General features: G+C 40.1%; 1 protein-coding gene across 4 annotated transcripts in view; it reads left to right on the forward strand.

Annotated features, from left to right (window-relative positions):
- The window catches only part of dpp6b (dipeptidyl-peptidase 6b), a 130355-nt gene that overhangs the window by 74403 nt on the left and 30414 nt on the right, over window positions 1–25538 (forward strand). The window contains exon 1 of one of the 4 annotated variants that reach the window (XM_077520608.1): window positions 1328–1564. The exons of the other annotated variants lie outside the window; for them this stretch is intronic. Coding sequence (XP_077376734.1) covers window positions 1508–1564 — 57 coding nt within the window. The 5' untranslated portion in view covers window positions 1328–1507. Of the gene's footprint in view, window positions 1–1327; window positions 1565–25538 lie in introns of those variants that run through there. 4 annotated transcript variants of the gene reach the window in all.

Below are 25538 nucleotides of genomic sequence, written 5' to 3' on the forward strand. Positions count from 1 at the left end.
CTCACACAAAAACTCTCACAACAAACCAAAAAAGTTATCACCCACAATAAACTTATCAATCATGCAAAAAAACATCAGTCTCAGAAACTTCTCAATCAAAATAAAAAGCTCAATCACACACGAAATTCACATCCACTAAAAACCTCTCACTCACACCAACAAATCGCTCAGTCAAAACAAAAAACTTTTACACCAAAAACTTCTCACTGGCACCAAAACAATCTCACAAAAACTCTTAAACCTATTAACCCACCATAAACTTCTCACTCTTCTCATATTAAAAATTCACTCACATCTAACTCTAAGACTGCCATCCACACTAAATTACTCTCACTTGGAATAACAAAAAAACTCTCAGTAACTTAAAAAAAAATCTCTGCACTTAACAAAAAAAAATCCCCCAACCAAAATGCCTTTCACTCACCATAAATTTCTCACATAAACCAATATAACTCTTTACACCACCAAAAAAATAGCACACTCTAAAAAAAAATATCAGTCACACCAAATAGCTCTCATCCAGCCAAAGAACACAACAAAAAGCTCCCAATGTCGCACAAAAAATCATGCAACTAACTTCTCATGAAGAACGAACCTTTGATTCACACTCACTCAAAGCTCACTCTCACAAAAACTTTGCACCAAAAACCATGCCAAGCCAAAGAAAAATCACTAAACCTTTCAATATACAAAAAAAAACCTCTTAATCACAACAAAAATGTACCAGTCCTGGAAAAAAAAGATAACATTCCCCCCCCCCCCCAAAAAAAAAAAAAAAAAAACGCTCACCAAAGTGTATGAGAGGCACAGTAAAGGTTATTTTTGGCTTGTACGGTATGCACCTCATTAGAAGGCTCTGACCAGGAGCATGTTTTTGAAAAATTCGTGAGGTGAATTAATTGTGATCATTTCAAGAATACAAATCAAGGCCTCGCTGATTATACTACTAACATCAATATGTTTTTCACGAGGTGCGGCTCATGATATGAGGTGCCGTATGGACCAAAAATAACATTAACCTCTCACATTCAACCCTCCAAAAACTCTCACACAAGTGTGCATCTCATTTAATGGTATTATTTTTTTTTGCATCTTATTCCTTTGTGTAAAAATGGAGCCAACAATAATCTAGTTCATCTCCTCTGACATTTGCTCCCTAATCCATTAGCATGGTCTCACATATATGAAAAGCAATGAGGTGTGTGCGTGTGTGCACTTGATCGGACGAGCACATTCATTGTGCTGCAGAGGTAAAGCGAACCTCCCACATGGCAGCGCGTCAGCTGCTGTCTGCGCCCACGGTCGTCATTATTTTAGCAAATCACCAGATATCCTTGAACGCTCCTGCGCGCTCGCTGGCTCGCTCGCTCTCCTCCTCCTCGCTCTGCCTGACTCTCTCGCGCTCCCCCCGTGTATCTCTGTAGTCTTCATTACTCTGCACCTGTCAGCGGCGGACGGAAGCCGCACGCTCGTCCCTCCTTCCTCTCCTCCTTCCTAATTTACGCCCATGACTTCTGCCAAAGACGGCAGCGGGCCGGCCAAAGGCGCGCCGCAGCCGGACCAGGTAGGACTTCGCCCGCGTCTCCTCTCCGTCTCTTCCGGTCACATCAGTTTGTCTTGACATGGTTTGTCAGACTCAGCACACTCGCGCTCGGTGTGGTGGCCGCCGTGTGAAAAGATGCGCGGCGTGGAGCAACTTGAAATTCAATATTTGATGAAGTTTGTTGTAACCTCAGCCCCGCTCGAGCGGAGCCTTGGATTTCAGGGACGCTCATCAGATTTTGGAGGAGCGCTGACGTAAAACGAGAGTGGAGGCTAACTGAGTGGGTGTTAAATGATGTGAGCGCATGTGCGGATGAGGCCGGAGGGAACGCTGGGGGCTCATTGGAATCAAGTGTAGACACACACACGCACACACACTCTTTCCACAAGTGAGATGCTGCAATCAAATTAAAATTGTGTTTTGTCAACAGCTGCATTGTTAATGTCGTCGCACAGCAGGTGTTTATTGTTAAGTGGTCGGGACATTTTCAAGGTCTGTAAGCAAGAGATGCTCACAAAACACATTGAGATTTGGTGGATGTGTACAGTGTTTAAATCCTACATTTTGTAGAAGTCAAAAATGAACACAAATGAGCCAACTGCATATTTTAAATAAGAAAGTACCATAGAGGATGTTTGGGATAGACCGATAATCAGCCTGCACTGATATTGAGCATTTTGACAAATATTGGTATCAGCCTTTTTTTCGAAATCTGACAGCCGATAAAAGGTAAAGCTAAAACCATTTTAATTTCACGCAGTTATTTCAGTTTTCAGTTCGCTTTATAAGAGATGCTACTGACCCTGGGAACCTTCTCAATCATTTGTTTTTGTTTGACTATAAAAAAAAAAAAAAAAAAGAAATGTGGAAGTTTCAGTTATGTTTTTTTTGTTTTTTTTTAGATCTTGGGAAAAAAATTACTTCTTAAAGTTTCCATTTAACTTTTTAATATGTACTGATAACCTTGGGAGCTCCCTGAACATTTTTTTAGAAATTTTAAATGACGTATATTGTCTAAGGTAACAAAAAAAACTTATACATTTTTAAAAGTCTGAAAAATTATTCAATAAGTATTAATGTTATATCCTCCTGACTACCAGCAAAAAAACAACAACAATTGTCCAATCATGTTAATGTTAATGTTTGATATTCCTCAATCTTTGTGAAGTAACTGGAATACTGCAAAATAAATTTTTGAAAAACAAAAACATTTTTATTTTTAAGCTCTTATGTGTCCACTAGAGAGGACATTTTTAAAACTTAAATGCTAGGCTTAAATACAGTTAAAATAATTCAAACAATACTTTAATGTGTTCTTAAGAGTCTTATATAAAACATGCTACCAACATTTAAAGCCTAAATTTGTTCAATAAAAAGTGTTATACACTTTTCCTCTTCCCTAAAAAGTGCTTGCACTGAGGGAAGCCATTTTCTTTTATGATGCAATCAAAGGTAGCAAAGCCCCACCCCTACACATTTGGTATCATTGGAACATTCGTAATGTCCTCTATAGAGCACAAAAGGAGTTATTTCAATCGTATGCCCTGGGTGGGAGGGATTCAGGTCTAAAAAGGTCCACTACAGAGGACAAATTTGAATTGCTGGTAGTCAGGAGGTTAAGACAGTATTGTCAAAGTCCGGTCCGAGACTGATAATTATCCTGATCTATTGAATCAGGTGTGTCGGGAGTAGAGAAACCTCTAAAAAATGTAGGACTCAGGCCCTCGAGGACCGGATCTTGACACGTGCTTTTTAAGACATTGCAAGAAAGTCACAATTGGCATTTGTATTTAAAACAAAACAAAAACAAAAACAGAAAAAAAATGATGCCAATATTTTCCCCCCTTTTTACTGAAAATGATTATCTGCTTCAAATATCGATTATTGGCCTCCTTGACTACTAATGATCGGCACTGATATCAGACCTGAAAAAAACATGTCCGTCTATCTCAAATGTATATATCATCAACCAGTCGTAACATATTGATATATATATATATATATATATATATATATATATATATATATATATATATATATATATATTTTTTAGTCCGTTGGAAATAAATCCAATAAAAGTAATTTAAGACAGACAGATAAGGTGAGTCACGTTATCAGAGAAATATTTTGACCCCCGGCATAAAAGCAAATTAAAAAACTACATATCTAATGCACCGTGGCGGTATTACACTGACTATAGTTGTTATAAAAGTGGGATTCATGCACTTTCAAAAATCTCCAAAGGCTTTTCTTTTAATGCCAGCCGCCTGCACCCCGTTTGAAGCAGAATTGCTCCTCACAGTTGTAGGTGAAAAAAAGTCCACTGGCGCCAATATTCTTTGCAAATAAATATCACAGCTTAAACTGTAACAGCCGACCCACAGCGCCTCTTTGATCAGATGAATAAAGTGTTTTTGTTCATTCTCTCTCTATTAATTTGATAGCTCCCTGGAAGTCGCTTACGTATGTTGTAACTGAATCCAAACTTGAAGTGCCATCTGATGTTTCACCTCAAGGGGCGCTAAACTTACCACAGCCTCGGAAACGTGTCAGAGAAAGTTATAGAACTTGGGAGAAAATGCCTCATAGGCTTCATTCACTTCTTTTACAATTTCAACATCAGTTGTTGTCAGTACCATAAAATACCCGGGTTTTTTTTTTGTGTTTTTTTTTTTTTTCAATTTAACCGTTGAACTTCATTTGTTTGCCTAATTTATGTTTTAAAACAACCTCAAAAATGACATGTTAATACATTCTTAGTGCCACCTTTTTACCCTTTACTGCTAATAGTATAGCAAGGCTTGAATTTTTTTTTTATAAAAATAACAACTATTACAATGGGAAATATTTTAGAATTCTTCTGTATTATTCATTCATTCATTCATTCATTCATTTTCCAAACTGTTTATTAATATATTTATATGCTTCAAGACCACTCCTGCAGGCTGGCGTATAGAGTAGCATATCATAGTGCATTTCCGTTTACAGTTCCCTTCAGCGAGTAGACTTTTTCTCCAGAGTTGTTGTCTTTGTTTTTCAAAGTCAGATGTTCTCCCCTATAACGCAGTTCTAGCCCGATGTCTGAATAGTGGACTTGATCAATGATTAGAGGTGGGAATCTTGGGGCACCTCACGATTCGATTGCGATTACGATTCAGAGGCTACGATTCGATTATAAAACGATTATTGATTTCCCCCCCAGGCAGCAGAAAAAAAACAATGTATTTTTGTGCTTTTAATGTTTCGTACATTAGTTACAAAAATAGTACAAAAGTCCTCTCAAGCCTAAATAAACTACTATTTCAGTATCAAGTTAACAGTTCAAAACAGTAAATAAAATACTCAAGTCCTCATTCTGTAACAACAGCTTTTAAGTATATTCAGTCTTCAACAGAATAAAACATAGCATTGAGCAAAAATATATTATTTTTATCCACTCAAAAGTGCATTGAGGTATAAATGAAAGACAATGTGAACTACTACTTCAATACAAATGCCTAAAAAAAAAAAAAGTGCTTTCCTGCTTTTTAAGTTGTGTAAAGATGAACATGTAAACATTAAAGTTTCTCAGAGGTACAAAAAAAAACAAAAAACAAGTGCTTTTCTGCTTTTTAACTTGTGTAAACATGAACGTGTAAACATTAATGGGATCGTTCGGCTTTTTTAACATGAATCTCAATTTGATCCTCACCTCCCGTGTGTGCGATCAGCACTGACTTCTTTCTGACAGCGTTCGGTGACACGCGTTCATGTTCGACGTTGGACGAGAAGAAAATAAAAAAAGAAAATAGTCCAGCAAGCTGGCTGGGGTCTCGGAAATAAAGCGTTTTTCTTCTAAAAACTTTTTGTTTTCAAAAGCGTGATACATTTCCACCACAATACTCTTTTCTGAATAAAGTCAGACGCCATTACCGCCAGCCACTACTTTTCTGTTCGTTCGTTCGTATCACTGCGCGGCGCCCTGTAGAACGCTAACCGACGCACTGCAGCCAGCTAGCTGATACTTCCGCCTCAAGTTGTTTGCCTTTTCGGAGCAGGTCTGATGTCATGAAGAGGTGGGTTGGTCAGCTCAGCCATTCTTGTTGTTGTTTTGAATCTCGAGGCGTGAGTTGTGGATGTGTACTCTCGGTCCGTCCCAAAAAGCGTCCCGAAGACCGCGCGCGCTACTGCGTTTCAGTTCCGCGTACTTTTCGCTCGTTTCGCTTCCCTTGGCATATTTATATAATCGGAATTTGGACGTTTGTGAATCGTTCTCGATTGTTCCACGGCCGAATCGTGAATAATCTAAGAATCGGAAATTTTGCACACCTCTATCAATGATCACCCTAAATTAACTTAATTTCGGTGTCAAACATGCTAGCCGTATCAATGTTAGGTTAGCTTAGCAATTAGCATAGCTTCTCTGTCATTTCTCGTCATCCCTTTGTTGAGAATTGTAGCTGTTTAGCTTAATCACTACCATGGAGGTGATAAATAGGGAGCAAGTCCGCAACAACGTGTTTAGCCACACGAGTAGCCAGCGAAGATTGTTGCTAGCTAGCTGGTTGTGGCGTAAGTAGCACCAAGCTTGCCTCGATGGTCTACCGGCTGCGTTATGCATATTGCGGCAAATTTAACATGTTTGTGTCTATGGAAAAGTGTTTGCAGTTTGTAAAAACAAGATTTTGCTATTTAATGTGTTTTCATGAGGCAAAAAACTTAACTTTTGACCCGCCAAATGCGATGCGAAACCGCTTATTTCAAGCCTTTCATAGCAATGGTACTGTATGTTTGGCGAAAAAACAACCCCGTACATCACCACAAAATGATGGTCACGTCTAACATCCACAGTAGTTTTTGGCGTGTTCATCACATCACATTTGAGTCTTTCAAATGTTTTTTATTTTTTTATTTTTGAGCAGTACAACATACATAAAACCTCACCCAAAACAGGGCATTGTAGCTACTGTACGAGCTCTGTAGAAAAGGAGGCGAGGATGTGTGTTGTCAGACTTTCAAACTGAGATTCTCCGGTTTGTGCAAAGCTCTGATGTCCGTCTTCATTTGTCGGTCCGTGTGACCTGCATCAACTCGCCTTCGCTTCTTTTCACTGCAGACAGCTTGTTACAGTGTTTGCAACTCAGGGAATAAATGAATTACGATCGCTACAGCTTCAACGCTGACCTTGCTAACATCAACTAGCGATACGGACTCGCTCTTAAATGATGCAGAGATATCATCTCCACGAGCACAGCTGAGAGGCACGGCTGAGATTTGAACTCTCCTGCTTTGAATGCATCAGCGCTTCCTTCTTTAATCCAAAATATAAGCCAATAAATAGACAAGAAAAGGGCAGATGTCTTCATTAGTGTAGTTGTTACGGGCACATGGGCGGACGCATCTCCGCTTTCCTTCTCTAATACGTGATCACTCGCTGAGCTTGTTTTGAGCTGCAAAAGAAGGCACGTGCTTGATTGTGATGCTTTGAAGGCGACCCGGAGCGAGAGAACATTTCAATTGTCGCTCTCTTGATGCTTCTTCTCTCCACTTGAGAGTCTGCCTATGGCTGCAATCATACTGCAGGTCCATGTGCCCCAATTTATTGATTCGGATTTTTGACAAATATATTTCTGTGTACGTTTCAAGTGACACAAATCCAATATGACTGTGTTTGCATTCAACATCCATCTATTTTCTATAGCACTTTTCCTCCTTAGGGTCACAAACGACGATTCGAGTGGGCATGGAAAAGTGATCTGCGAATTATAATTCTCAGACTTGCTTTATTGCGACATTCTAAAAAGAGCTGCAACTGCTGCTATGCTTCATTTACTCAAAATATACAAAATATTTAATGACATTTAGCTTGTGTTTATAGCTGATGTCATTTTGCCGTAATGTGCGTAGCTTCTGTGCAGTTAAGTTCTGTGGAATGACACCTTTTAGAGCTAACTTGCAAACTGCTAGCTATTAAGCAGTGGTGTCCAGACTATGGCCTGGGGGCCATTTGTGGCCCATGATCCATTTTTCAGCGACCTGTCATATTCTGAAAATTACATTTGACATGGACCACCAGGCTAGTAAAAAAAAGAAAAAAAAAGAAAGTGGAGGTGGACAGAGTGAGAAGGGGGGTGTCAAAAAATATGTTTCACTCACTACTACTAATAAATTGGTCTACGTCTAAAACAACACAATTACTTTTCAAAACATCGTGGTGAATAAAGACAGTTGAAATCATTCACTCGCAGCCATTTTCACTGAAGCAACCACCTTCTCTCCCAACTGTTTCACTGGATTTTGACTGATTTTGCAAGGAACACAGAATATTGTGTTCGATTGCTATAAAAACATGGAACCTACCAAATGAAAGATTAGAGTCTCTTCTTTCATCCGGAAAAAAAAGTACATTTATATCTGTTTCCATATTGAAGGAATTAGCATTAGAATAAAGCTAAGTTTCATCATTACTCACAAATGTGTTGAAAAGAGCTTGTTGCAACATGGCCCTGGATGATCTCTTGTACTCTGCTGCCACCTGCTGGCCGTTTTTGTAATAACTGCATTGCTTTAAGTGACCTCTTTAGGTCAGAGGCTGCATCAAAGCCTGTTGTCTCAAGGCTCAATTTTTAAAGATATCATGTTAATGATACTCAAGAAATGTAATGTTTTTAATGTTCACCTTACTACAGTTTGCTCATTTTTGGGTTCTGAATGTGGAGATACGGAGTGGATCTAGTCTAGTCGGCTAGAGGGCTGTTGTCCACACCAAAATCTTGAAAAAATCCTTAACGATTACAGATAACAGAAATGTGTTACGTAGTTTGTCAAATTACCGTATTATCACGACTATAAGGCGCACCGCATTATAAGGCGCACCTTCAATGAATGACATATTTTCAAACTTTTTCCATATATAAGGCGCTACAGTAGAGGCTGGGGTTACGTTATGCATCCATTAGATGGTGCTGCGCTAAAGGGAATGTCAACAAAACAGTCAGATTACAAACCAGCTTTCTAACAACTCCATTCACTCCTAAAATGAATAAACAGCTGTTTTATTATTTTCTCTGAGGGAAAGTAATAGTATTAGCTAGTGATCCAAGATGGCGGGATCTTCTGCGCATGCGCGTCACCGATTGTGTAGGGTCACCGATAGCGAGACCTGTTGCGGCTCAATATTGATCCATATATAAGGCGCACTGGATTATAAGGCATATGGTCAGCTTTTGAAAGAATTGAAGGCTTTTAGGTGCGCCTTATAGTCGTGAAAATACGGTAACATGAAATTATAAACAATTTATAATTGCTTAGTTGATTGATTTTAGCGTGTTAAATTAATTTAAGTTGAAGAATTTTAAACGGCCCTTGTATCCTTCCATTTTTCTGTATCTTATTCTTACACTGTATACTCTGTCACTTTTGGAAGTTGTTTTTGATTTCTTTACTTTGCGTTTAAATCTCTTTCGCTCTGTAACTGCTTTTAAATGTACTTTTAATTACGAGCACATTGAGTTTCAATTGAGCAAGAAAGGCATTGTGTCTGTGATTACTGGTGAACATCTAAACAATGTAAAAAAAAAAATTCCATTTCTTATTAATCCTGCTGTTGCCTGCAACCATGTCAGGAGAATGTAACATTACACCATCAGTGATTTAGAAGCAAACAATATTACATTAATAATAGGACTGAATGAAACATTATTTGGCCTGGGCTGACTCATCCCGCTATTGATTTAGACGAGGGTAACCTTCACATTGCTCCACTGGTCTACCAGCAAATATTTTGCCTTTGTAATGATGGACACGTCTCCTAGGTATTGCATTTAGACAACATTTAATATTGATTCTTTCACTGTAGGTTAGAGTTTCAGCAGGTATTTTGTTTTCCCCATGTGTTAATTAGTGTTGTTTAGGCAAACGCAGGTATGTGTGCATCAGCAGTCCAATCGGAGCGTAAATGTTACACTTACATTGGCAGGTATCTGAGATTCTTATTTCTCCATCCTGATTGTATCACTTGAAGCATTCAGTTAATATCGAGCTTAGGTGTTAGTACTGTATGTTTTATTGTAATCCCTGAGAGGCAACAAGTCCTAAGCAGTAAGAAGAAGAAGAAAAAAACTTGTCAAATATACTTTCAAATCTTAAACGAGTGCTGCCTCAACAAATCTCCCCAATGTTAAACCAAATTGAGCACTCAAGAGGGACCTCTAATGACCGATGTTACCTTTGACCTCATCTACTCCACCGCAAGTCGTCTCCGGGCAGGTGTCCTCGAAAATCAATACGCAATTACCTCTGCTATCCTTCCAAGTTAATAGGATACTTGCTTTGATAAAACACAAAAAAATAGTTATAAATATTTATTGACTAAAGTTATACAACTGCTTATTATTTCAGCAACTTTAATGCTACTAATGATAACTAGGGATGTAACGATAATGTCAATATCATGATATTGAAATCTGTTGGGGGAAAAAAAAAAAAAACTAAGTGACTTTTTGTTGTTTCAGTTCCAGCACCCTCCGGTGGTTAGTTTATTAGTGCAGTTTAATTTTAATTGGGCGTGTTTTAGCGACCTACGTTTAAGACACATGCTAATGGCCGGATGGAAGCGAACGTAACATGTCCACAAATTGACTTGATTGACAATGTGTGCATGCCTCTGTTATTGTAAGTTGTTTATCATTGAGGTTTATGTTACCTGTACTAGGGGTGTTAAAAAAAAAATCGATTCGGCGATATATCGCGATACTACATCGCGCGATTCTCGAATCGATTCAATTTAAAAAAATCGTTTTTTTTTTGTTTTTTTTTGTTTTTGTGTGTGTGTGTGTGTGAATCGATTTTTAAACTTCCATTTTTAATGGAAAAATATTCAACAAAACGTCTGACTTCGGGTTAGGATTCACACCTTGAGCATGGAAGATTGTTATATGAACGGAACATTAAGCCTTAATATTTTATTTTAATGCTGTTCAAACATGAAACAGATTACAACCTCTATAAGACTGAAGTTTCAGATAAATAAATAATACATTTTCATATAAATCTTACACTCTACAAGCTTACTGATTAGTATTTTCTAAATTTGAATGAAAAAAAATCGCAACAATCGACTTATAAATTCGTATAGGGATTAATCGGTATCGAATCGAATCGTGACCTGTGAATCGTGATACGAATCGAATCGTCAGGTACTAGGCAATTCACACCCCTAACCTGTACTATTTGAACCGTATGTATAATTAATATTTCAGCTCATTAACATTGTGTATACGAGAAATTAACATGCAATTGCTTGTTAATTTTATTTGTATTTTTTGAAATCACACCCACACAAGCAAATGAAAGCGTCCAAAGAGAAAACCTGATCTGATTATTGCTCACATGGAGAAAATTGTATTCTAACCGGAGGTTATCACTCCCCATAAATCAGTCATACCAGCAAATATTTTTTAAAATATCCGTCAAAAAACATTTTTGAACAATGTATAACAACAATATTTCTTTGACACTGCTAAGTACAAAAAAAAAACATTTGCTTTTTTTTTTTTTTTTAAATATGAGCTTTTTGTTTTGTTGTTTACAATATTGTGAGTTTTTATACAGCATTGCCAACCTCTCCACAATATCGTGGTAATTATCATATTGTGACGTTTGGATATCGTTTCATCCCTATTAATGACCGTATGCGATCCAATGTTCGCAGTTCGCAGGTGTCACATGATTTTCGTGCAACGCAGATGTGAAGCACTTCTCAGAAAACAGCCCAATACTCCTCATTCCTCACATTCTGCAAAGGAATAACACATTTGATGCATTTTCCTCAATATTTTGCATATGCTTTGAGGGAAATTTAATTTATTTTAAGATCTTTCTGCTCTCGACACTTTTTAAAATATGTTGCTATTCTGAACACGACCGTACAGGTTTTGGCTCGTTTTGGGTGAAGCATCCAAAATGCAGACTTGGGGGAGCATGAACAGGCTGACGAAAAATGATCAGTGATTAAATGTCGCCATTGTAACGTTGAGTCTGCATCCCGTGATTAATTTACCTTCCCTTCAGCAAGCGAGCGTTGGAAGAAAAGGCTGAGTTACTTCCTACTGAGCCAATCACGACTAAATCAATGGACTTTTTCGCGCTTTTCTGAAGATTAAAAAGAGGCCAGAAGAAATCACTTTTTATAGATATTTCACATTTTTACTTTCCTTTCTTATGCACTGAGGATGACGTTATTCTTTGTATTTTTACAAAGAAAACACGGGCACACAAAGCCTGGAAAATGCTGACTGATATTTTAGCTTTTTGTACTCTTTCTGGGTTTTATGTGGCACAAAGCCACCTTGTTAGCGCTGCCTTTTGTTGGGGTGCAATGAAAATATAAGCATGCTGCATGTTTTTTGTGACTTAATATGGGTTTTCTTTTCAAGGTTTCACTTTTTTAAACAGACACAACTGGATAGTATTGACAATTTGGTCTTTTAGGATATTGTTCATTTTTATAGCAGCTAATTAATTGACTGTTTGCAATTTTAAAGGCCAAGCAATATGCTTGTGCTTTCTTTTTACAACTTTTAAAGGCAACACAAACAATTTATTTTTATGCTCTTGTTGAACAATAAGATGACTCTTTAAAAGCATAATTGTGTGCGCAATCGCACATACTAATTAACAAGACAATTACAGAATACATCCTCACCGGTCACACAATGCACAATGTTTACAGTGGAACTTCAATTTACAAATGTCCTGGGTTACATGTTTCGCCACCATCTTTCTTCCACAGAAGAAGAACGTCATGAACGTGTTAGCCTCTGGCGGTAGTTGCAGCTTGTGTCGGACCCAATGGCTCAACCCGCGCTCGCTTACCTTCCACAACTGGGGCCTTGAGGTGGTTTTTGCTGATTCCCATGATTCGGGTTCCCGCAGTGTTGCTCTCGCTAGCTTTTGCTATCCCTAGCTTTTGCTATCGCTAGCTTTTGCTAGCTTCTCCCACTAGCCACTCTTTAGTTGGTTGTTGCTGATTCCCATGATTCGGGTTCCCGCAGTGTTGCTCTCGCTAGCTTTTGCTATCCCTAGCTTTTGCTATCGCTAGCTTTTGCTAGCTTCTCCCACTAGCCACTCTTTAGTTGGTTGTTGCTGAGTCCCATGATTCGGGTTCCCGCAGCGTTGCTATCGCTAGCTTTTGCTATCGCTAGCTTTTGCTATCGCTAGCTTTTGCTATCGCTAGCTTTTGCTATCGCTAGCTTTTGCTATCCCTAGCTTTTGCTATCGCTAGCTTTTGCTAGCTTCTCCCACTAGCCACTCTTTAGTTGGTTGTTGCTGATTCCCATGATTCGGGTTCCCGCAGTGTTGCTCTCGCTAGCTTTTGCTATCCCTAGCTTTTGCTATCGCTAGCTTTTGCTAGCTTCTCCCACTAGCCACTCTTTAGTTGGTTGTTGCTGAGTCCCATGATTCGGGTTCCCGCAGCGTTGCTATCGCTAGCTTTTGCTATCCCTAGCTTTTGCTAGCTTCTCCCACTAGCCACTCTTTAGTTGGTTGTTGCTGAGTCCCATGATTCGGGTTCCCGCAGCGTTGCTATCGCTAGCTTTTGCTATCCCTAGCTTTTGCTATCGCTAGCTTTTGCTAGCTTCTCCCACTAGCCACTCTTTAGTTGGTTGTTGCTGAGTCCCATGATTCGGGTTCCCGCAGCGTTGCTATCGCTAGCTTTTGCTATCCCTAGCTTTTGCTATCGCTAGCTTTTGCTAGCTTCTCCCACTAGCCACTCTTTAGTTGGTTGTTGCTGATTCCCATGATTCGGGTTCCCGCAGTGTTGCTCTCGCTAGCTTTTGCTATCCCTAGCTTTTGCTATCGCTAGCTTTTGCTAGCTTCTCCCACTAGCCACTCTTTAGTTGGTTGTTGCTGAGTCCCATGATTCGGGTTCCCGCAGCGTTGCTATCGCTAGCTTTTGCTATCCCTAGCTTTTGCTAGCTTCTCCCACTAGCCACTCTTTAGTTGGTTGTTGCTGAGTCCCATGATTCGGGTTCCCGCAGCGTTGCTATCGCTAGCTTTTGCTATCCCTAGCTTTTGCTATCGCTAGCTTTTGCTAGCTTCTCCCACTAGCCACTCTTTAGTTGGTTGTTGCTGAGTCCCATGATTCGGGTTCCCGCAGCGTTGCTATCGCTAGCTTTTGCTATCGCTAGCTTTTGCTATCCCTAGCTTTTGCTAGCTTCTCCCACTAGCCACTCTTTAGTTGGTTGTTGCTGAGTCCCATGATTCGGGTTCCCGCAGCGTTGCTATCGCTAGCTTTTGCTATCCCTAGCTTTTGCTATCCCTAGCTTTTGCTATCGCTAGCTTTTGCTAGCTTCTCCCACTAGCCACTCTTTTAGTTGGTTGTTGCTAGCCTCTTCGGGCATAATAATGGGGTATATGCCACGGACGAGGCGGGACGTGATTTTGCACATCAGTTTGGTTCCGATCCGGGTTGCGAACGCATAACCAAGGGGCACAAAGTCGGAAGCACAAGTATTTTGACGCAGCCCACACGTCGCAAACCGAACCGGAACCAAACGGATGTGCAAAAACAGTCCCGCCTCTTCCGTGGCATATACCCCATTGGTAGCAATTGGTGGCAGGTTTGCGAAATGTGGTCTCTGGAGCGTCGTAGTGTGCGTGCTTCAACATTGTTACATTCTATTACTTTACCACTTTATTGCTTGATTTGTTTTATTCTGGATTTGATTTGTTTTTGTCGAATAAGGCAGTGATTTGCAACCAGTGTGCTGCGGCACAGTGGGTTGCCATGCAAGGTTATCAGGTGTGCCGTGGGGAATTGTCAAGTGGTGCTCTGAGATTTTTTACAGTGTTAAATATGTGCCTTGGCTCAATAAAGGTTGGTTTATGGTTTTGGTCTGCTCCTGCTCACAGTAGTGCTGTGGAGTTCTTCACTTTTTGGACTGTGGTGTTTTTGGAGCCGGTGACACTAACACATGCACACGCACACATAAATGTGTCTGAGTTTAAGTGTCCAAATGATGGATGTGACCTGAAGTTAAATAATTCACTGTCAAGTGAAATCTGATAATAGGACGAAGGGTAAGTCGCATGAATCATTGAGCACTATTTTGACTTGTGCTCTTGTCTTATTATATCAGCGGTACCACTGCCGCTATTACTTTTTTGACATGGCTGTAGTCGGAAAAAACAAACACAGAAGGGAGGAAGTGTCGCCTCATTATTTTCACCGGCAACAGCTCCAATGATTTTGTGTCCAGCGGAAGGACATGCACGGTCACCCAGCGGCGCAACATAACAGCTCCCTTTCCTTCACATGACTACCGGCTTGATTGCCCAATCAGTGTCGACTGCTATTTTTTTTTTTTTCCACTTACTTTGCTTCCAGCTGCCACTTTGGCGAGCGGGCTTCAAGCTGTTTGGCCACAAAGCCAGTCAACAAGTCCACATAGAAATGTGCTGTAGTCTCTTCAATTAGAGTCACTTCTTTAACAGAAAGCTGTGATGTAGCAGTTTGTCTATGTAAATAACTCGAACAAAATATTTTTCTCCGTAATTTTTGGACGTCAACAATTAGCCGTGCAGTTGCGTCCAAACAACACGTCCCTTTGGCTCGCCTCAGGCGTCTGTAACGATGCTTGTCGATGTTTGCCGAGGTGGACCAGCTGGATAGACGAGAGCTGAGGAAGCCAACCGGCATAAATTGTTAATCCCCTCTCATGAGCGGCCATGATTTATTGATGCCGCGCCAGAGGAAAAGTTTACCCTTGTGTCCGAAGGCCGCCGCTTCAACTCGTGTTTTGCTCAGAGTCACGGATCCTGTTTCTAGTGTCCAGTGTCTGTCCTGGATTCAAGTTTAAGCCCGCGGGCTAACACACGTGTCACGCGGTTTGGTTAACGTGCGATAATTATTATTCCTTTTAATCAACCGTGTACTGTACTGGACTGTGGATGTGACGCCAGTGGATGCTCGGGTTCCCTTGGCAACCAGGTTCTGGGATCAGGAAAGATCCATTTCACACTTGAGCAGCGAGCAGAGACAAAGAGATGCTGAGACAAAGGGAAAGTGGGAGGCAGAGCGGATTAGGGAGAGTGGAAGGAAGCTTGACCGGAAAAAGAGCCTTCACTCTTAAAGTGCACATTTCCAAGTGATGGGAAAATTGTAGCAAATGGATTTGGAGGTAAGGTTAACCCCCATGGAGAACAGTGAGGCAACGTGGGGGGTTTCTGCGTGAGCTTGTCAAAAATGTCCGTTGTTAAGGGGGATACACTCATATTGACAAATCGTGCTGAAATGGAGCATTTTCCCTCCGTTGTGATCAAAGTCAGCAAAGGACAGATCCTCAGATGTCTCTGAAAGACTATCCTGAGTTAAACGCCCAACACCACAGCATAATCTTATTTGGATACCACCGATATGTATGGGGACCCATTAAGCTTCTGTAAGCTACCTGTGAAAATCCAAGCAAAAAGTATTGACCTATATTTGATGGGAGGTCATCGCACCAAGAGAACATCAAGACCACTAGATACTAGGGGTGTGAATTGCCTAGTACCTGACGATTCGATTCGTATCACGATTCACAGGTCACGATTCGATTCGATACCGATTAATCCCGATACGAATTTCTAAGTCGATTGTTGCGATTTTTTTTCATTCAAATTTAGAAAATACTAATCAGTAAGCTTGTAGAGTGTAAGATTTATATGAAAATGTATTATTTATTTATCTGAAATTTCAGTCTTATAGAGGTTGTAATCTGTTTCATGTTTAAACAGCATTAAAATAAAATATTAAGGCTTAATGTTCCGTTCATATAACATTCTTCCATGCTTAAGGTGTGAATCCTAAAAAAAAAATAAAAAAAAAATAAAAATAAAATAAAATAAAAAAAATCGATTTTGCCTATTATTGAATCGATTCGAGAATCGCGCGATGTAGTATCGCGATATATCGCCGAATCGATTTTTTTTAACACCCCTACTAGATACAGCTCTAAAACTCCACGTGTCTCTTTAGTGTTTTTGAAATATATTTTCAATGACACTTAAACATTTTTCTGTTCATTTCAGAGCCCTCTTTGTTGAGTAGGAGGATAGAAATTCTCCACAGGAATAATGACAACAAATTGTGTGGAGAAGCATTCTTATGAGAAATATGAATAACTAATTCATGCCAATAAATACATGGGTAGAAAGATTATGCGTCTGTTAACATTTATTTCACAAAATAGGTCTTACTGTAGGTTGGTATGATGTCTTTCATTTTTATTTGACATGGCTAACATGCTAAAATATGTTGATTGAATCTAGACATAAGCTACTGTTTATTCAGGTTGTTGCTCATCGTGTTTGTTTGCACTACCCCGGTCAAAATTCTACATTGATTTTCAATCTTGAGGTCGTATTCATCACGGTAACGTATTTACTTAACTTGTTAGCATGTTAACATTTGCTAATTGGTACTAAATGTGGACTGTATATATAGTTGTTTATGATCTCACATTTTACAGTATGCTAAGCTCATTAGCCTTCACTTCATTGCATTTCTCTACTGATAATTAAACTTGGTTCCCTGTTCACTGTGGTAGCATGTTTCGCTGAGCTTATTAGCATGCTAGAAGTTGCTAACTATTGCAAAACACCTAGTACAGTTGATTCTTTGTGTTGCTACATATTGTATACATGCTTGGTACAGCTTCCCGGGTTGCATTTCAATGTTGGAATAATTTATTTCATGGTAGCTTATTTAGCTTAGCTTGCTACCATTCTTAAATTTGCTAATTGGTACTAAACATAATGACAGTTGACCCTGATTGGTTGACTCCTGGTCGCAGTTCTCCTCTGGTCTTCAAACTTGGCATCCTATTCATCGCTGTTAGCTTGTTAAGATGAGCCTTTTTATAATGTTAACATTTGGTAACCAGTATAAAACACTGAATGTTCTTAATTCCATGTTACTTAACTTGGCTGTGCTCTCTCGGTTGCAATTTTATACCAGTCCTCAATGTTGGGTTCATGTTCATCATGGTGGCCTGTTTAGCTTAGCATGCTAAAATGTGCGGATTGGAGCTAAATGTGAACGTTATCAGATTGCAATCATGGCTGCATAATGCATCTTATACTGATCTTCAATCATGGTCTCCCCAACATCATGGCAGCCTGTTTAGCTTAGCTTGCTAACATGCTAAAATGTGCTAACTGCTTCAAAGCACAGAATCCTGTTAATTCCAAATGGTCTCATTTCTACACCAGTTTTCAATCTTGCTATCAGGTTCATCATGCAAGTCTTTTTAGCGTAGCTTGCTAGCATGCTAAAATCACTGAGCCTATGATGGCCGGCAATGTACATCAGTTTGCCAAAATGACACTATTTAATAGGGGTGTGAATTGCCTAGTACCTGACGATTCGATTCGTATCACGATTCACAGGTCACGATTCGATTCGATACCGATTAATCCCGATACGAATGGTCACGATTCGATACCGATTAATCCCGATACGAATTTATAAGTCGATTGTTGCGATTTTTTTCCATTCAAATTTAGAAAATACTATCAGTAAATTTGTACATGTACACTGTAAGATTTGTATGAATATATTTATCTAAAACTTGAGGCTTATAACCGTGAGCCACTGTACACAAACAGTTTGCAATCTGTTTCACATTTGAACAGCATTAAAATAAAAATATTAAGGCTTAATGTGCCGTTCATATAACATTCTTCCATGCTCAAGGTGTGAATCCTAAAAAAAATAAAATAAAAAAATATATATAAAATAAAAAAAAAAATCGATTCTGCCGATTATTGAATCGATTCGAGAATCGCGCGATGTAGTATCGCGATATATCGCCGAATCGATTTTTTTTTAACACCCCTACTATTTAAGGATGCAAACTCATGAATCTGTTCAGTGTTCCCCACTCTCCTCTACAGCCTGAATCAGTCTGCTGGGCACAACCATGGGTTTGATGACATGTTTAAAATCTTTTTTAATATAGCCATCGAGAACGTTTCCAACGCTTTCCAGTTTCCATGATATCAGGCGCACAGGGCCAATTAGTCACGAGGGGAGAGATGCGACCAGAACGAAATATTTACTCACACGCCTCCAAGCCTGAAGGGCTGCACTGCAGAGAGTCACTTCCCCACCGTCACGGTGCACACATACAGCTGTCACACTCGTGTACTGTATGGATGTGTGTGTTGTGTGTCAGGCTGATGCACTCCACTGGTGCATTAAAATGCCCTCAGAGTAATGGAACAGGACCTTTAATGGTGGACGCCCATCATTGCATTCTGTTGCTCTATTTCAGGCTCAGGCAGCAATATCCATGACATCTTCATCAGATATCAGATAACGGCGAGAGGTGAATATCTTGTGAGCGCAATGTACGAATGTGTGGCTAGAAAATCATTACCCTCGCTGCAATAAATCATCCTATTGACGGGGCTGCTGTTTTCTGTGTGTACTCACTGCTTTCGCTATTGATTTGTAGCACAGTGCAGAGACAGGCATACTCACACGCACACATATAACGTGATGCAGGTGTACAACTGGAGCTATCTCGCATCATAACAGCTGAACTGTAGCTATGTGGCCCAAAGGTACTTTTTTTTATATATATACAGTGGGATTCATGTAAATGAAATGTATTGTGGAATGTTGACTTTTAGTGGCTTGTATAAAAATAGTTTGCCAACCCACAAGTGTGAAATTAAATAACCAATCAATCTGCTTCCAATGCCTTATTGTGATAATGTTCGGCATGTTGTTGTATCATGAGGTTACAAGCCAGCTAATTTACATAAATACCACCCCAACACTGATTTTGTTTACCATGACTTGGCTCTATGGCTGGTCGAAGGTCTGCCATTTTCAAGCCACATATTTGCAATTAAAATGTAATCAATGTCTTGGTCTCAAGACCGCTTTGTAAGGGTCTCTGTCTCGTCTCGGAAACTTACTTGGTCGTGGTTATTTTTTCATTCACTTGATTTAATTTAAGTAACATTCTTGAATTAATCTTTAAAAAAAAAATCTTTGTAAAATTACATTTATTATGGCTTGTCATGACAATTGTCTTAATAAGAATGATTGCAAAATTTGTAAAAGAAGTGAAACAACAAATTTGCTTTGATGTGACATTTGTTTCATTGTACTATTTTGAAAAGTACATAGCAGAATTTTGTTTTTGTTTTTTTCTCCAAATGTAATGGGGAGACTACATAATCATAACGTTATGAATGTGGATTTTAGATAACTTGCTCTGTTGTTGCAGGTTCTTCAAGCATAAAAGATGAATGCTGCTTCACCATGTTGAGTACAGACTCTATTAGCTGACCTGACTCACTACATCTAACACTTCTTTATCAGCGCAGTGCTATGGACTTGGACCATTTAGTGACACACAGACTAATAGCAGCACTTTAAAAATCTATGATGTGACTAATTGGTATAGCAGGTAAAAAGACTCCAGTGAGTAATGTGCTCAGCTCTCCTTACATGATTACAACTGCAAAGTTATATTTGGGGAGACCAGTGAGAGGATCAGTGTAATAGTTGATGCCACTGGAGATTGTGGAATTTTTTTAGGCTTTGAATAAAGGTGTTGATGCAGAAATTTTTTAACAATTACTATTATCATCTTTATGATATTTATTAAAATAGCCACTGGACTGCGAAGGAGGAGTGAAATGAGGCTATACATTCAAGTTTTGCTAGCAGCTTCAAGACTGTAAACTCTATCTATAACGCTACCTTTGAAAGCACTATATAAATAATGATGACTTGACTTGACTTGACTACCTTCGGGCACACATAGAACTTCTATGTGTTTAGAAGCGCTACCGGTTGTGTTTAGTAAGAGTTTATGTAACCCCGGGTTTACACCGGTTGCGGTGCGGCTGCGGTGTGGTGCGTCTTGACTGCGTGCTCCGGACGGGTCAATTTTTTGGCCAATCCACACCGGCTCCGCACAGCTGCGGTCCGGCAGCTCCGTCGCCGACCACTTCCCGCCGTGTCTCGCGTGACCGCGCGCGATCATGTGGCATTAAAAACAACGACAAACACACAGAAAGTCTGTGCTCAACAGAGAAGCAGAAAGAGAGGTGGACTTTTATTATTTTGTGGCTTTCTACCTCCAATATAAACCTCTCCTCGTCCATGTTCGCTGGTGTCTAAACCGTGAATGAGCACCTCGCACGTTAACTCCAAGCCCGCCGACGCCCACATCACGTTTTGCTAGCATGCTTGCGAAATAGGAGCTGGCGAGTGTTTTATCTTGAAAGGTAACCGGAAATTTATTTTGAAACTGCGTCGGTCTTCCTGTCCCGCTCGATGTGTTTTGTGCTGGCTTGCCATTTGCCGGAGGCCTACCGCTGCGGCGTCCGGCAAAAATAGAAAATAGGTCTATCCTTGCGGAAGGGCTGCGGCACGCCGCAGCTGAGACACAGTCGACACGCAACGCACCCGCAAGCGGTGTAAACTGCACCATTCGAATGAATGGAATCTAATTGCTTGCGTCGCCGGAACGCACCGCAACCGCACCGCAACCGCAACCAGTGTAACCCCGGGTTTTCACCGGATGCGGTTGCGGTGCGGTTGCGGTGCGGTTGCGGTGCGGTGCGTCTTGACTGCCTGCTCCGGACGGGTCAATTTTTTTGTCAATCCACACCGGCTCCGCACAGCTGCGGTCCGGCAGCTCCGTCGCCGCCCACTTCCCAACGTGTCTCGCGGAACCGCGCGCGCGCGATCATGTGGCATTTCACGACGACAAACATACAGAAAGTCTGTGCTCAACAGAGAAGCAGAAAGAGAGGTGGACTTCTTTTGATGTAACCTTTTTTTTTTTTTCTGCTATGAGATTCCATGCAGCATCCTTTTTTTGGTTGTCCTTATAAAAAGGATGTGCCGTGTCATATATTATTTTGTGGTTTTCCACCTCCAATATAAACCTCTCCTCGTCCATGTTCGCTGGTGTCTAAACCGTGAATGAGCACATGGCCCGGCGACGCCCACGTCACGTTTTGCTGAAAAGCTCGCGAAATAGGAGCTGGCGAGTGTTTTATTCTGAAGGGTAACCGGAAATTTATTTTGAAACTGCGTCGGTCTTCCTGTCCCGCTCGATGTGTTTTGTGCTAGCTTGCCATTTGCCGGAGGCCTACCGCTGCGGCGTCCGGCAAAAATAGAAAATAGGTCTATCCTTGCGGAAGGCTTGCGGCACGCCGCAGCTGAGACGCAGTCGACACGCAACGCACCTGCAAGCGGTGTAAACTGCACCATTCGAATGAATGGAATCTAATTGCTTGCGTCGCCGGACCGCACCGCAACCGCACCGCAACCGCATCCGGTGAAAACCCGGGGTAAACCCGGGGTAAACCCAAACCCGGGGTAACACATCTCACAAGTCATTCTCAACGTTCACTAAAATGGCAAAAGAGGAGATTGCTACTGCGTTGAAGTTTCTGGGTAAGCTAACAGTTAGCCTAGCTTCTTCTACTTCAACTGATTTCGTCTTTATTGTGATGCCCATATCACCTTGCACAAGTCCGTATTGGTAGTTGGACAGGCATCTGGTTTTTGGAGGGAGACGATTGTTGATTTAAATGTTGCCAACGGGTCTGGTGGTCTAGTTGGTCTGTGTTTTTTCCCCCCACTGAGTATGTGTGGGATCGCTCACGTTTTAAAAAGGGGGTAAAAAGTTAAAAATTGGTGTAGTGTGTGTGCACCCAGTTTGGATATCTGTACTAATCCTTCATGTACGCGCACACGCACACCCCCCCCCCCCCCCCCCGCACACGTCATTAACTCGTAAACGGTTCAGTAGGCGGCTCATCTGCTTTAGACAGAGAGAAGGTTTAATTAGCTACAAGGATATCAACAGCTGGACTGATGTGGGTGGTTGGCTCCTCTTTCACCGTGACCACTTGAAGCAATGTATGCGTGCGTGGGCGGGGGTGTGCTTGTGTGTGTTATACATCTACATCACATATCAAGCTAATGGAGAGCCTCGTTGGAATCGGGCTCTGCCATCAGGTGTCTGATCACAAGTGAAAGTGTATAAGTACAATGTGCTCAACGTAAATGAGTAGTTTCCCCCATACAGGTGTAATTCCTATCCTCCACTATTCACTGAAAAACTCACTCATTCACTGTTTGTGCTGAGGCCATTTAAGCCTTCTGTAAGATAATTAGTAACGCTGTTTTGCCATTTTAGTGCCAAAGACCTTATTGAATTCAGTAGAGAAGCTTCATTTATACAAGCCATAGCTCTGTCTTACAGAACAGGAGTGCTTGGCCACCATCTTGTGGCATTTATAGGCAATCATAAACCTTTTATGGGAGGGTGTTTTTGGTAATGTGTGCAACATACCTGTGCACTCCGTGTCGTCTTGAATTGCTGCTTCTATGAGTTAAAATGCTGCAGCAGTTTATACACTTGTGTTTATGTGACACAGACGTGTCACTAAATAGAAATAACATCCTGTTAAGCTGCCATGCAGCAATATGGTAGTTGTAGTACAAGTTCTATTTACTGGCAGGATTTTAATAATAGACAACTAATATAATCTTACAAACGGAGTATAACTGGAAGTCAGGCCAGATGTGTGAGCTGACATCTGGATGATGACCATTAGTGCAACCGGAATGACACCTGACAGGAGTCATGACTATTTTTTTCTTAGCATTCCTTTGAGTTGGCTTCAATATTAATGCCCTCACTGCCACTTACTCGCACGATGACGTTTAAAACTCAACATAACTGTGAGTGAGTGAGTGAGTAAGTGAGTGAAAAAAAAACACCATGACCACGGCAAATAAGGACAGCCCAGAATTGTGTTGTGAAAAGTGTTTTTGTTTTTTGTTTGTTTGTTTGTTTGTTTTAAATGAAAACAATGCACAGTACATACCAGAAAAGCTTCCATTCTCTCTCAGTGCCTTTTCACACTGCACTTATTGTTCATGGTTTTCACGCTTGATATGGCCATTCTTGAATTGAACATTTTCCTATTCAAGGGTGCATCATTAGCTGTACACAGGGTTCACCTTTTGTCCAATGAATGGGTTCATTGACAGCGAGATGTGCAGTGTGAAAAAGGCTCGTATTTATTATTTTTAAGTTAAGCGTTCACTATTCAAATATGATTTTAATTAATCCAACTGGTGTATTACCGCGGAATTGGATTTGTTTCCTTTGTCACATCGGCCTAGCTGCTTGTTGCTAGGCAGTATTTAATTAAAAGTGTCAGTCTAATGAAGGAAATCAAAACCATGCCCTGAAAAAAGGGTATGTACTAGGGGTGGGAGAAAAAATCGATATCACAATATATTGTTATGCTCTCTGATACACTGAAGGTAAGATGTCCATTTGTTGGATTTTTCAGTCACATATCGTGATATATTGCTAAAAAAAATTGTTTGACAATATATCAAAATATATCGTGTATCGTGATATCGATATTGTGAGCCAAATATCATCACAGTATCGAATCGTGGTTTACCCGTATCGTCCCATCCTTATGTACATCTGTTGCACATGAGTAACATGTGGTAATATATATATATATATATATATTAGGGGTGTTAAAAAAATCGATTCGGCGATATATCGCGATACTACATCGCGTGATTCTCGAATCGATTCAATAAAAAAAAAAAAGCGATTTTTTTTTTTTATTTCTTTTTTTTTTTTTTTTTTTTTTTTTATTAAGAGCTCAGAATTGTTCATTCGGTAGTCTTACCGATTCAACGTCTTATCATCATTGCCTTTTTTCTTTTTTTTGTGTGTGTGTGTGTGTGAATCGATTTTTAAACTTCCATTTTTAATGGAAAAATATCCAACAAAACGTCTGACTTCGGGTTAGGATTCACACCTTGAGCATGGAAGAATGTTATATGAACGGAACATTAAGCCTTAATATTTTATTTTAATGCTGTTCAAACATAAAACAGATTACAACCTCTATAAGACTGAAATTTCAGATAAATAAATAATACATTTTCATATAAATCTTACACTCTACAAGCTTACTGATTAGTATTTTCTAAATTTGAATGAAAAAAAAATCGCAACAATCGACTTATAAATTCGTATCGGGATTAATCGGTATCGAATCGAATCGTGACCTGTGAATCGTGATACGAATCGAATCGTCAGGTACTAGGCAATTCACACCCCTAATATATATATATATATATATATATATATATATATATATATGTATATATATATATATTTATATATATATATATGTATATATATATATATTTATATATATATTAAAAAAAAATCTGGAATGTGCATCTAGTGAACCCCCCCAGGATCATAATCACGTGTGGATGAGAACCACAAGGACAAGAAAGGACAGTTCAGATTTTACAAAGTTAACCTGCGTCTAAAGTGATTGCAACTAAGCTCGTAACAGCCTGCGTGTATTTATGCGTGTGTATTGTGTGTGTTTGCAGCGCCAGTAAATCACACTTTATGGCTTAATCAGAGTCGATGCGATGGTTTTAAAACGCGCGTGTCGGAGAGCTGGCCTGGCGCACGTTCTCTCTTGGAGCGCTTGCAGTGCTGCATGTCCTGCTGAGTGCATCAGAAGGCCGATCAGCCAGTCGCCGTCTGCTGGCGTGTGTTAGAAGAGCAAAGACCTTCTGACCTTTCTGCTGCTGCAGCCGCTCCATATCAATATTTCTGGCTTTCTGCAGCCTTATGAACGCCAACTAGGACAAAACAAAGCCGATAGCCTACATTTACAAACGTGACAATGCTCATTATCTGGGACAGAGGGTGTCCAACTTGTTTTCATTTCATTATTAGTTCTAGTTGTCCTTTGTGTGGTGGTTGTATTCATCCCTAGGGCTGCAAATAAAGGTTCAATACTTTTCAGTTCAGATTAGTTTTAGTACAACGTTTTTAATGACTTTTAAAATCAAATATCAACAGTTTGGAACTTCTCATTTTAGTGAAATGCAACACTAATACTTAGTCTAAGAAATGGATGATGCAAC

Source organism: Festucalex cinctus, chromosome 1, assembly GCF_051991245.1.
Source record: "Festucalex cinctus isolate MCC-2025b chromosome 1, RoL_Fcin_1.0, whole genome shotgun sequence".
Taxonomy (NCBI): domain Eukaryota; kingdom Metazoa; phylum Chordata; class Actinopteri; order Syngnathiformes; family Syngnathidae; genus Festucalex; species Festucalex cinctus.